Source organism: Clarias gariepinus, chromosome 12 (assembly GCF_024256425.1).
Source record: "Clarias gariepinus isolate MV-2021 ecotype Netherlands chromosome 12, CGAR_prim_01v2, whole genome shotgun sequence".
NCBI classification, from domain to species: Eukaryota; Metazoa; Chordata; class Actinopteri; order Siluriformes; family Clariidae; genus Clarias; species Clarias gariepinus.
The window spans coordinates 26,843,022-26,857,219 of NC_071111.1; the positions used below are offsets into that span (position 1 = coordinate 26,843,022).

Here is a 14,198-nt window from a genome sequence, read left to right on the forward strand (position 1 = left end):
TGGACAGGGTGCCAATCCATCACAGGGCTCACACACATATACACACACTCATTCACACACTATATGCAATTTGTGAACGCCAATTAGCCCTATGTCTTTGGACTGTAAGAGGAAACCTGGAGTACCCAGAGGAAACCTACCAAGCACGGGGAGAACAAGAAAACTCCATGCACACAGAGACAGGAATCGGGTCTAGCCCACTCACCGTCATCAAGATTATCAACCCTTGTTTTATCAGGTTACGCCTGCCTCCACTATGCACCAAATAAGTCCCACCTTTCACATGTCCCAAATCAAGCACCTGGTTCCCTTTATGGTACGAACCGAACCGCGTCATTTTTCCTTTTTTCCGACACTGATATGTCATGTCATGTTCTTCCTGGCTGTCATGCTTTTTCACACACCCCTCCCAGTTACACACCGGCATCCCATTCACAACTAATTTTTCCCAGGACTTAATGAAACGCAGAGCGGTGTCTCGCTGCCAGATTATTGTGTGCCTTCAGAGCCCAGTTTTCTCGAGTTTTGTTTTCGTGTTAATTGTTTCTGTTCTTGACCTCGCTTGTTCTTAGTATTCGCTTTTAGCCTCTCGTTTTCAGATCTCGTTCGCTGTTTGTTTCCCAGCTGATTTTGACCTTTTACTTCAGTTCATGTTTACATCTCTGGTTGCTCTCCTTTTGGATTTTTCGCATCGCTGACTGACTCATTGGCTTTGAACTCTTACACTGGTTCACAACAACATCTCTGCTCGCTCTCTTTTGATTTACCCACCGTTGACTGATTCTACTGGCTGTTCGACTTGTTGCACTGGCTCTGAATTACATCACTAGGAATTTCACCCGAAACACGGAAGTGCTTAACTGCAGGTGTGCCACACCTCCCTCGTTCAAAACCGCGTCTGAACCACGCCCCTCTGGCGCTGTGAATGTGCACATGGGTCCTGCTCCTCTAACTCTCTTCATCTCTCTGCCTCGCCTGATAAGTACAAGCAGTAACATGTCTGTCTTTAGTTTCTTGGCTGGTAGTTAGTTGGCTGGTATTTCCCCTATTCCAGTCTCTGATTGGCTGGAAAAGAGGCAGAGCTCTAACGTTGCTGCAGTTCAAGCAAGTGTAGCTTTGAAATAGAATTTGAACACACAAATGAGCTTGAGCACGCAAAAGTGAGGTTCAGCACACAAAAACAAGTTTAATGAGGGTATGAGAGGGCTGCTCTAAATATAAGCATGAATAAGTATACTCAAATATACCTGAAAACATACAGATATAACTTTATATTAAATTTTATATTCTATAAATTTGTGTACCCTCTGTACATTCTTTTAAATATATGCCAAAAATAAATTGAAAAACAAAGTTTAAATAAGTGTGATTTGGAAATTACACTGACCTTTCACTTATAAGATGTTTTCCTATTATATATTTTTGAAAAGTGTACTATAATTATTTTTAAGTATGTATACAGTTTAATTCCAAAAATTGTTAAAAAGAAAAAAATATTGTATATTTGCAATATACTATGAAAGATTTAATGTCATACACTAAAGTGTATTTTTCTTTCACTAGGATATACAGTATATCAAATTTATTCAGTTGAAAAAGGCCATGTACTGTATGTGTGCTGTTAAAGTGTGTGATATGTCTGAGTAATGTATCTACTTCCATGTGTAATTAAACATTGTGTAAATATAAGTTGTTGTATGGACTTATGCAGGGCAGTTTGTGTCGTGCGCATCATTAAACATTGACATTGACATTTAGGCATTTGGCAGACGCTCTTATCCAGAGCGACTTACATTTTTATCTCATTACACATCTAAGCAGGTGAGGGTTAAGGGCCTTGCTCAAGGGCCCAACAGCGGCAACTTGGTGGTTGTGGGGTTTGAACCTGGGATCTTCCGTGCCTACACACACACACACACACTTCTCTTTTCACACACACACACACACACACTGCTCTACACAGAAACGCTGCTCTGTCTTGATTCTTTTTAAAGGTCAATTGCAGGTTAATTTGTTTTTTTTTTTTACTTTACAGCAGTGATTCTGTTAGTGTGCGCTCACGCGAGACTTATTAGTGATGTTCCTTGCTATTTTTTTGATAAAACAGTCTTTCCATTAAAGTGTGTTTGTGTGTGTGTGTGTGTGTGTGTGGGTGGGTGGGTGGGTGAAACCCAAATACAGATCTGGGCTCAGGTTCCCAAAAATGCACATTCTTAGCGCGCTAAGAAGACTCTTAAGTCTTACGAAGGTTGTTTACTTTTCTAAGTGTGTTCCCCGAACTGTCCCTTAGAAGTCTTCTTAAGTCGCTGCCTGTTACGACCGACATTACAAGGCGCTGTCTACAAATAAAACGTGTCAAAAGAAAAATCCATCCAGTTATGAATAATGGCTAATGATCAATGAAATAAACAAAAAGCAGCAAGAAGCTGGACATCGGGCTGTAGAGCGTAAGTATGATGCGTTGGCCTGGCAAGCGCAGGTCTGAGCAGGTTAAGAAGCTCCATAATCTGTTGCTTTGGAAGGCAAAACTTTTTTAAAACACAATAACACATTAATACGATCTTAGCCACTTAGAGCCAAATTGTTTGCCATCTGTTCAACATTAAAAGTGATCGCCAATTTTAATGCATTAGTCACATTATGAAATAGGCTAATTAAAAGTTACTCTATTAGTTCTGATATCAAATAAAATTAAATACTTAAACAGGCCTACAGTATATTCCATCATTAATACGACTTTGATAACATGCCATAATGTGCTTGCATACATCGCTGATTTATAAAGACTGCTGCTCAGTGGCGGCAGCTAGTGTCTTGAGCAGAAACATTGCTAAGAAAGAGTTAAGGTTGGTCCAGACCTACCTTACGAATGTGTGACTTACCTAAGAGATACTTAGAGTATGAACGTTTCGGGAATCGTGCCATAACGTTAAGAGAAAGGTTAAGGTACAACTTAAGAACTACTTAGCGATAACAAGCTTTCAGGAAACCGGGCCCTGACCATTAAGAACGCACGTTTCGAGAAAAGGAATCTTGAAAGTTGTGTAAATGTCGTTCATTACCTGTAGGGGGCAGTCGTGTTTTAATATGAAGTATTGTGTGTCTACTGAAGCTGAAAATGTGTTATCTCTCTTAGGCGCCCATTGACAGCAAGCGACAGAGCTCATAAACGTGTCGAGCTCAAACTGTAAATACTGATATGTATTTATTCTTCATTTTCTTCTCTCCTTCAATGATGATACTTCTACTGCGCTATCTCCGTTCAGTATTATAATTATTATTATTTGTAGTAGTAGTATTAGTGCTCCGAATTTATTAATATTCAAATAAAATTTGAATTTGAATTTGAATTTGAATATTGTTAATATTCTTATTCTTATTGAAAAACACCCGTGTGTGTGTGTTTGTGCAAAAAGACGAAGTACAACTAATAATACAAAAATGTATGATGTTAGCCTAAAACAATATTTTTATTGTGTATATGCACTTTAAATATACACTTAACAATAAACACTGCCTTGTGCAAAGTGAAAGTAAGTTGCGCGTGCGCGCTTTTTGATCAAAAGGCTGATAAACGCGTGCCCAGATATGAGCAGATTTATCGGTAAAACTGCAGACATACTCCCCCATACAGTAAATAAAAAGAAAAGTATTAAATCCAACTATTAAGTCTGATTTAATTGCTATCATTTAAATTTTTTTTATGTATTTTATGTTTTTCTATGAAAATAAAAATTTGGGGAGTGACGTGCACTCTGTCTTGTTAATTCGTCTAAACCCCCCTACAGTATTTGCCACATTAACAACACACACAGTTTAATAAATTCACACCTATCATGAATGAAAGGTGAGAATTCAATTCAATTTTATTTGTGTAGCGCTTTTAACAATTGTCTTTGTCGTAAAGCAGCTTTACACAATCAAAATAATTATTTAAGTTTGTATGAAATGTGAGTGTGCATGAAACAAATGGTCAGATTGTCTCTGGTGAGCAAGCCGCAGGCGACAGTGGCAAGGAAAAACTCCCTGAGATGGTAATAGGAAGAAACCTTGAAAGGAACCAGACTCAACAGGGAACCCATCCTCATTTGGGTGAAACAGAAAGCAGGAATTGATCTGCATTTATACAGTGTGTAGGGTGGCAGGCAGTTCAGCTATAATAGTTGATGTTAATTGATGTTAATATGGACTCAGGTAGACGTGTAGGAAATTTCAGTAATTAACTATCTAGCAACTGCAGCCAAGTCAAGTCATCCGAGAAACAGCTGTCAACACCAGTCGATGCCAGAACCGTCTTCATGGTAGAGTGAAACCGTCCCTAGACACCAGACGCATCCCAAAGCGACACACGGGGCATCTATGCGACGAGATCTCCAACCAGAAGCGGGGCACCAGGATGGGTCAGACAGGTCCGGAGGGCAGAGAGAGTCTGGATCACTGGCAGCTCAGGAACGACATGTGTAGCTCGACAAAGAGAGGGAGGAGAAAGAGGGGGAGAGAGGGAAGAGAGAAAGGAAAGAAAGAGAGGGGGGAGAAAACAAAAGAGGAGAGAACAGTTAGGTATGGTCGCAGTCACATAATGTATAATGTGAATGTATATTTAATGTAGAGTGCAAGCAGAGACCCTGGCAGGACTAACTATAACAGCATAACTAAAAGGGAGAGCCAGAAGGAAACACAAACATGAGGGCTTCCTGACATCTAAAGCAAACAATCACCTCACCGTCAGCAAACCTGAGTGATCAATGAGATTGAGGAGAATAGCATCCAAACATACCAGTTTACCATAATACTCTACGTCCATGAGTGCCCCAGATCTGCTCCTTTACCTATGGCTAATCTATTTATAAAAATGCTTGATTAAATAAATAGGTTTTTAGCCTGGACTTAAACACTGAGACTGTGTCTGAGTCCCGAACACTATTTGGAAAACTATTCCATAATTTTGGGGCTTTGTAAGAAAAAGCTCTGCCCCCAGCTGTATTTTTTATAATACGCGGTACTGACAAGCAGCCTGCATCCTTTGATCGAAGTAGGCGTGGCGGTTCGTAAGACACTAGCAGTTCAGTCAGATACTGCGGTGCGAGACCATTTAATGCTTTATATGTCAAAAGTAGTATTTTAAAATCAATGCAAAATTTCACAGGGAGCCAATTAAGTAAAGATAGGATAGGAGTGATGTGCTCGTATCTTTTGGTTCAAGTTTTATCTGGATTAAGCAGAAGAAGGTTAATTAGCATCCAATCGCTTATGTCCTGCACACATTGCTCAACTTTAGTAAGCTGGTTTTTCTCATCTGGTTTTGCTGAGACATATAACTGTGTGTCGTCAGCATAACAATAAAAACTAATACCATGCTTATGGATTATGTTGCCCAGAAGAAGCATGTAAAAGGAAAAAAGCAGTGATAAGGCCTAAATCCTGACTGATACAGTTCATGTATGCCATTTCTTTGTAGATATGAGCATAGCTGCTCCGCTACTATCTTTTCCAGAAACTTAGAGATAAAGGGGAGGTTTGATATAAGCCTGTAATTGAACAGCTGACAGGGGTCGAGGTCAGGTTTCTTTATAATCGGTTTAATAACTGCTAATTTAAAAGATTTTGGAACATAACCAATGCTGGGTGAAGAATTAATTATTCTCAACAGGGGTTCTATTATTGCTGGTACTATCTGTTTAAGAAAATGTGTCGGTACAGGATCTAATATACAGGTTGATGAATTTGAAGAAGAGATGAGTGAAATTAGTTCATTCTCTTCAAGGGGAGTAAAGTATTCTAGGTTCTGATCTGACATGGCTAGATTAACATCTGCATAAATTACATTGTTTGGTTTTAAAGCCTTAATTTTATGCCTAATATTTACAATTTTATTATTAAAAAAGTTCATGAAGTCCTCACTATTGCATTATGTTGTTGTGGAGATTTCTGCAGTGGTCTTATTTCTGGTTAATTTGGCTACAGCATTAAATAAGAATCTAGGATTATTTTTGTTATTTTCTATAAGAGTGGAGAGATATGTTGATCTAGCTACACTAAGAGCTTTTCTATAGTTCAGGATGCTCTCCTTCCATGCTATTTGAAATACTAACAATTTAGTTTGACGCCATTTACGTTCTAATTTCTGAGCAAAGAGAAGAGATTCCACAGAATCTTCTGACACAGTGCTTGCTCTGAAGGACTATACCCGACAAGAATATAGAGAATAAGAATCATATTTATCATAAGATAATTAATTAAATAATAAAATTATATCAAATAATGACTTCATCTAAAAGTCAGACCAAATTTCTTATTCACTGCTGAAAGGGTTAAATATGCTTATACTGTAGATACGTAGGTTACATTTTGTACAATTGCAAGTAAATTACAAACTGCATGTAATGTCGTAAAATATGAATAAAACAGTGAAGTTATCAAACCGGTTTTGCTGATGGGGGAATTGGCATTAAACATGGGGTTAAAGGGGTTTAAAACGAATTAACAAGACCGAGCAGACGTCTCTGCCTAAAATGTATTTCGCCAGCAAAACATAAATAGAAACAAAAACATAAATAGAAATAAAATGTTTAATGGTACCAACTAAATCAGACTTCATAGTTGGATTTGATACTTTGAGTGTAATTTATAAATATACTGAATATATTCCGATTTTGGAAAATAATGAAACCTGTTTCTTTTCTATAGGACCTTTTGAACCATTAAACATTTTATTTCTATTTCCCCCATCAGCGAAACCGGTTTGATAACTTCCCGCCTACATGAAGGTGAGAAGAGGGATTACAGTAACTCAACGTGCTGTCGCATTGTATATACAACGTGAGTAGCCTATATATTTGTTTGTTACATTTCTGGTAGAGTATGTCTGCAGTTTTATCAATAAATCTGCTCATATCTGCGCGTGTTTATCAGCCTTTTGATCAACAACACTCATTTATTGTTTACTATATATTTAAATCGCATATACACACATTTATCATGAAAGATATATTGTTAAACAAAATCATGTTTGCTTCAGCATTGAAAACAATATTGTTTTAGCCTAACTTTATTAATAATAATTCACTTTTGAATTCTTTGTTGTATGTTTTTTTGCACACACACGCGTGCACCTTTAAATTAAATCCAAAAAAATCAGACTACTTGGATTTTGATACCATTCTTTTTTATTTACTGTAGGGTCACTTGTATTATGCTTTCTCTAGAGAATGAACAAACCTGGTAGATTTTGAAAGTCTTTGGCAGTGGCGGACTGGAGCACAATGAAACAATTATTGAAATGCAATTCTTATGCACACAAAAAAATGAACTACACAGCAAAAAATATGTTATATTAATTAATAAATTAGCTCACATCGGAGCGCGCTGTTGTGTTGGAAGCGTTTACCTAGCGAGTTGCCTATATATATTTTTTTTATAGATGAATTGCACGCCTTTATCAGCCTTTTAAAAAAAATGCTGCCTTTTATAAAGTGAAAGTACGAGCCGTGGGTAAGAACAGCTTTATTTCAGTCATACATTCACAGGCACATTTCAGCTGTTATTTCCAGCCGTGGTCAAATAATGGATGAAGTAATTATTTAATGCTGGACAAATATGAACACGAAGTGCTTAGGACTTTTTATACTAATAATCATCATGTTTTTTGCTGTTTAAAAAAATTTAATTCATGTTTGCTTAAGCATTGGACACAATATTGTTTTAGGCTAACTAATTATACACAATTCTTCATTGTACTTGGTCTGGCTTTTAGATAAAGTCATTTCATGCGCCATATTCAGTGAAGCACAACCTATTTATTTGAATTCCTGAATGTTGCTTGTGAGATTTCCCAGGAAAAAATGCGGATTCTTAATGAAAGTCTTTGATGTGGTTTGTTTTGATGTCCTGTCCTTAGTTTCTTTGTTTTACTAATATGACCCAATATATGTTCAGCGATACTTAAAATAATATGTTTCAATAGCATTGATTTCTGTATTGTGTTATATTTTATACTGGTGTTAAAAACTTATCTCTACATTAATGATACATTTAAGATAACCCAAAGTAATGTAGAAGTACAGTTTTTTAATGATGGTTTTATTCATTAAGGGAAAAAGCTCACCAAATCTTCCTGGCTCTATATGAATAAATAATTGCCCCCTTGCTAGATCATGCAACAGCCTTTTACCTCCCCCCCCCCCACACACACACACAATCTCCATCAATTATTATAGTAGAACATAAATTCATAGGTTTATGCTTTACAAATTACACCAACGAATTTGATTATAAAATAAGCAATTTAAAAAAGACATGATGTATAGGGGGAAAAATTATAAATTATTATTTTTTTTCCATATACCACATGTATATTTTTATATTTTTTATTTTATGATAAAAATTGTTATTCAATTCAATTCAGTTTTATTTATATAGCATTTTTAACAATGGTTATTGTCTCAAAGCCGCTTCATCAAAATGGAAAGAAAATTTGAAAAGAAAATTTTTGGAATTGTGTGTGTGAGAAAAATGTGTCTAGATAATAATAAGATTGTCTCTGATGAGCAAGCCAAGGGTGAAGGCGACAGTGGCAAGGAAAAACTCCCTGAGATGGCAATAGGAAGAAACCTTGGGAGAAACCAAACTTAACAGGGAACCCATCCTCATTTGGGTGATAACGGATAGAAATTATATAACATCATGTGTTTTATGCAACTGAAAGTTCAATATAACATAAGTTTTGTGTAATTTTTCATCATAAACAATATTTATTTAGTGTAAACATTTTTCTATTACATACTCCTGCAAAATAAATGTGCCACAAAATAAACATTATATGAGAATTTGTATTAATGGTCTCGACAGCTGTCACGTGCCTAGTGTTAATTATAATAGTAATAATATATTGTATCATAATAAACCTATGAATTCATGTTCTATTATAATATTTGATAGAGATTTTGTAGTGTGGCGAGGGTGGGGTGGAGGCATTTTAGCGCATAACACCGTTATCAAAGTCGTCTACTTCAATACCGGTGTTATGCGCTAAAATGCCCCTGTATCAAAGTAGACATCTTCGGTATTAAAAGTGCTATAGAAGATGTCTACTACCCTGGGTCACGTGACTGACGAATGGCTTAAGTTCTGGCTCGATGGCTTTCCTGTATTGAATTTTACTCCTTGAATTTCACACCTTGAAATGGACTGAAGAGAATTTCATGCAAAATTCAGAGCACTTAAATTCAAAGATGTTTAAACAAATATATATTAAAAAAAATCATGTAAATAGAACCTGTCTGACAAAGTGAAGCAGGGTAACGGTGGCACTGCCTATTATTAGGTTTAGGGCCAATTACTATTTCACCTAAGGCCTTATTGTCAGCTTCATAACACCTGCTGGGTGTCCAGCTTAGAGCAGAACATGATCTATTGTGTTTTGATTTTTGATAAATTTTTGTTTGTATTTTTTTACATTTTCTTCTCCATTTTTTTTATTTCAAAGGTCAGTCCTTGTGTCCTGGCTGATTGCTTAATTCTGTAACACAGAATTCTTTTAACCCAAAGGATGACTGTTGTTGTTTCGGTCAAAGATGTGAAAATTATTGTGTGGAAGTTTAGCTTAACTAAATTTGAATTTAACTACACATTTTTTTTTTTTTTCACAGTTTAATTTACAGAGATCAGACTCTTCAGGATCTCAACTACTAGTTTGTAGATAAAAAATTTCAAAGATGGAGACTGATGATCTGGACACTGATAATGTTTCTCCACCCTCTAAAAAACGGTAACCTACTACATAAAGACATTTCAGCCATTAAATATTCATATCCAAATTACTAAGTGATCACATATGAATATGTATTTTAAAAGTGCGAATAGTAAAGTGTTTCACTATTATTGACAAAATTTATTCTGTCCACTGCAAGTAAAATGTATCTCTCAATAAATTTACATGTTCAAATAATGTTGTGCAGGAAACTCCAGGAAGAAAGATCAGAATCAGCAGCACCCAGCTGTGTCTCCATGAAGAGTGATTTGTCCATGGATCCCCCTATTGAGTTTAAAGCTGGAGTTTCGTCACCTCTACACAGGTAACGTCTCCTCACTGTTAATGTCACTGTTAAAGGGAAATTCATCTAGATAAATAGGACGTCAATCTAAATACTAAAACCACATTTTTGTTATCTTTAATGAAGCCACTATTAAGTGCCCAAATATTTTTTGTCTTAAATAGATTTTTTGTTTCTTAAAAAACGTGCTTATAATACATTTAAAATGAAAGGCTCTGCTTAGCATACTGTATTTACATATGTATAATTCTGTATGTATAATACAGAAGCGTGTTTGTATATTAAAACACCCATAAACCAAAGCGAATTTCTTTATAAGAAATAATGAACACTCAGATTATTTGTTCCACAACCCAAAAAAAATAAATACATAATAATAATTAAAATAAAATAAAATAAAGATTAAAATAAAATAAAATAAAATAAAAATGAAAATAAAGTAAAAATAAAACAAATTAACTTGCACTTTACCTTTGAAAAGAATGGTGACAGAGCAGTAGAGAATAGAATACCTACAATTGTGCAAGAGAGAAAAAAAAAAAACATTGGCTCAGTTGTGATCACATGACGCTCGGCTTCAAAACATAAAGCGCATGCATGCTACATGATACTCGGTGCTCGTATACCAAGACTTGTTTGTTTTTCAAGTCAAAATTTATTACAAATCTTCGCTCGTCTTGCGGAAACCGCTTTGCTCACAATCTGAGGTTTCACTGTATAAATAATATATTATCTAGAGTAAATGATTACCTTAGACTCAGTGATGTGCATTGGAATCGAATCCTGGTCGAGATGTACAGATAATATACTGTATAGTGTATACTGCATTTCATCTCGCTAAAAAAGTTGCTATGATAGTAAAGTGTCAGAACACACAAAAAATCACAACTTATTTGGTCTCTCTAAAATAATAAAACATCAATGCCCACCTGGCTTAGCTCAGACACCATGTCAGTGTCCTATGTTTCTATTTTGTCCATGCATTGTTCAGAACTTAAATATACTATATGGCCAACAGTTTGTGACACCTCACTATCACACTCATACAGTAGTAGGTAGTCAATGAGAATGCCTATTATCGCCGTGCTCATCACCGCAACAAAACGACAGCAGCCAAAGAAAATCAGTCGAATTTTAAAGTCATTTGTGAAATGATCGCCCGGTGGTGCAAAGTGACATTTTAATTCACCGCAGTTTTATATATAATTAGAGCTTAAGTCTTAAAATAGTGATAACAATATGTTGTATCGAAGAAAAACTACAAAGATGGTAATTTCCACATCTGAGTAATGTACTATATGCAACAAACATGAAAAATCAAAACAAGAGCTATTGATATTAACTGTACAATAATTGTCAAGAGCCAGCCGGACTAACCCAGCAGCTCCAGATCCTAAAGCCAGGTCCACACACAGCCGGGTAAACTGAGATTTTTCTCAGCGGTTTTCGCCTTTTTTCCACACGCAAACGCAGTTTTGATCATTAAAAACAGAGCTTTTGGAAAACTGTGTCCAAAGTGAAGATTTTCCAAAACTCCAGTTTTCAGTGGTGTTAAGTGGACAGGGGAAACGAGAATTTTGGCTTGTTGTAACGTCACCTTGTGCAGATGATGTAATTGTCTGTGTGCTCATCTCCTTCATTTGACGTCAGCTTTGTTTATGAGGATATTTTGTGCAATAGCAGAGGTACGTACAGTAAACTAGTGATTGTGTTAATGTTGCGTACTGTACTTTTTACTTGCGTGTACATACACTTGCAGTTACTCACACATTATGTTAATGAATAGAGGTGCCTGAATGTACTACTAAGCTCACTGTTGCTACATACTGTACAAAACTCTGACGACAGCCCACATAGACAGTGACGGTGGTTTTGGACAAAACCCGGATTTCTACCAAGTGCAACGGGTAATGACGTTCTGTCAAGGCTTTTGATTGACCCCCTGTTGATTAAGGAGGCTCCTAACAGCACTTTTGCGTTTTTATGTGGACAAATATATTTTTAAAATGTAGGTCATGTAAACGGAATAATTTTTTAAAACGAAGAAGAAAAATCTTATTTTTTTTATAACCCGGCTACGTGTGGACATGGCCTAAGACTTCACTTCAGTTCTTCTCCCTGCACTCCTACCTGTCACTAGAGCACACCTGATCTGATCAACTAATTATTCCCCCGGCTTTATAAGCACGCTGAGAGAACCATTCAGTAGATCAATCGTTTACCTCGCGTCTTTTCATTCAAGTATTTTTTCTGTTTCATTCAAGTATTTTTACCTTAGTCTGTTATCGACCCTGCCTGTTTTCCAGTCACGTCTTCACCCTCTGGTACTTCTGCTGTTATCAGACTGACTAATGTGTATGACCTTGCAAGCTTTCAGGACTTAGTACTTAGTAGGATTAAATACGTACAATATGCATTTGTTCACCGCCACTGCTGGATTTCTGGATCGCGACCCGGAGATTGTGTTTCATTTTTTGATGCGCTCAAGTTCACCCAAAACCAATACAGAATAGCACACACTGTTTGCGTTAATTATTTTACAAAATCATAATGCTTTGACGTCATTGTGAGTGCACTTTTTTTATTTATTTTATTATACAGTATAGTTTTTGCACATTAATCTGACAAGCGTTTTCTGATACACACCCAGAGTCTGTTTTCTGGCTACGTTAGTGTTACACATGATATAATCTAAAGCGTAGATATAAAAGTATACATTTACTTTGCTTAAATTTAATGCAAATAAAAACAATAAATAAATAAGCAAATAAATAAGCAACAGGAGTGCTACTGTGATGTAAAAATGTTATTTGTTAAAATGTTTTTAATATTTATTAAAGACAGTTATGATGATTATAACAGCCTACTGCATTAAATTCTAATAATAACGCAAAAAACATTGACATCTAATGACGCAGTAGCACGTCCTGACAACGTTAAAATTTTACGGTCATTTAGTTTCATTTATTTCAATTACTACAAATAATCTACTACAAATTTAAAGAACCCAAAATTTAAGATGACACAAAACCCTACATGCGTAGCTTTTCTAATTACACATTAAAAAATCTAAAGGCTCACTGTGTTAACGTTTACTTTGCTTAAATTCAATCCAGAAAAAAATTTAATTAAATTTTAATTCTACAGTTGTACTGTAATTTTAGTATTGTGATTATGAATTCATTTAATTACAATGTTTCACTTGATTATATCCACTACTACAAGCAGCCCTAAAGGAGCTGCAGTTCAGTAATTTTTGGAAGGAAGAACTAAGGCTGAGGCGTCGGTCCATAGTTATATAGCGCCACTCAGCGGTAAACGCCAGGAAAAGCACAAACCCAAATACTATCGCAGTGAGACGCAGTGGTAAAACTATTATTCTGGTTAAGTACCATCTGTATGTGCTTTTAAACATCTCCTTCCAGAGTTAGTCCCACTTTGTAGTTTAAACTAATCTTCAAAGAGAGTTTTCCACTAGAGTTTGGTGTGTAGCTGTGGGGATTTAAAATTGTAAAGCTGTAGATTTGTGCTCAATTATCTACAAGAGCATGAGGTCAGGCACTGATATTGGGTGAGGAGGCCTGGGTGCCATCAGTGTTTTAGTTAATCACAAAGGTGTTCAATGCGCTTGAGGTGCAGGACAGTCTAGATTAATCTAATTTCGGATTTGTTTCATTCCAACCTTGGTGTTTTCATGAAGCTCACTGTGAGCACAGAGGCGTTGTCATGCGGAAACTTTTTGGCTGAAACGTTTTGGTCTCTTGGTTCTGGTGAAGGGGAATTGCAATGTTGCATATTACAATTTCTATACAATGTATTTACTAAAAACACAAAGGGAATAATTTATTTAAATAATTGATTGTAGAACTGTTATTTATTCATTGTATGAACAATTATTTACCTATTAAATTAAGAAGGTACTTTTAGGTACTACGGTAGTAAAGAGTAAAGAGTAAAGAGTGTAACTAAAGGACTGTCTGTAATGTTGTGCAGTAAACTTCAGGGAGAAAGATCAGAATCAGCAGCACCCAGCTGTATCTCCATGAAGAGTGATGAGTCTATGGATCCTCCTATTGAGTTTAAAGCTGGAGTCTTCTCACCTCTTTACAGGTAACGTTTCCTCACTGTTAATGCCACTGCTGAAGT

At 36.0% G+C, this 14,198-nt stretch overlaps 1 protein-coding gene across 1 annotated transcript in view; it reads left to right on the plus strand.

Moving 5' to 3' along the window:
* The window catches only part of LOC128533813 (NACHT, LRR and PYD domains-containing protein 12-like), a 470,287-nt gene that overhangs the window by 412,824 nt on the left and 43,265 nt on the right, over positions 1 to 14,198 (plus strand). Inside the window, exons 2-4 of the mRNA XM_053508074.1 lie at positions 9,648 to 9,766; positions 9,957 to 10,073; positions 14,046 to 14,162. Coding sequence (XP_053364049.1) covers positions 9,714 to 9,766; positions 9,957 to 10,073; positions 14,046 to 14,162 — 287 coding nt within the window. The 5' untranslated portion in view covers positions 9,648 to 9,713. The remainder of the gene's footprint in view (positions 1 to 9,647; positions 9,767 to 9,956; positions 10,074 to 14,045; positions 14,163 to 14,198) is intronic.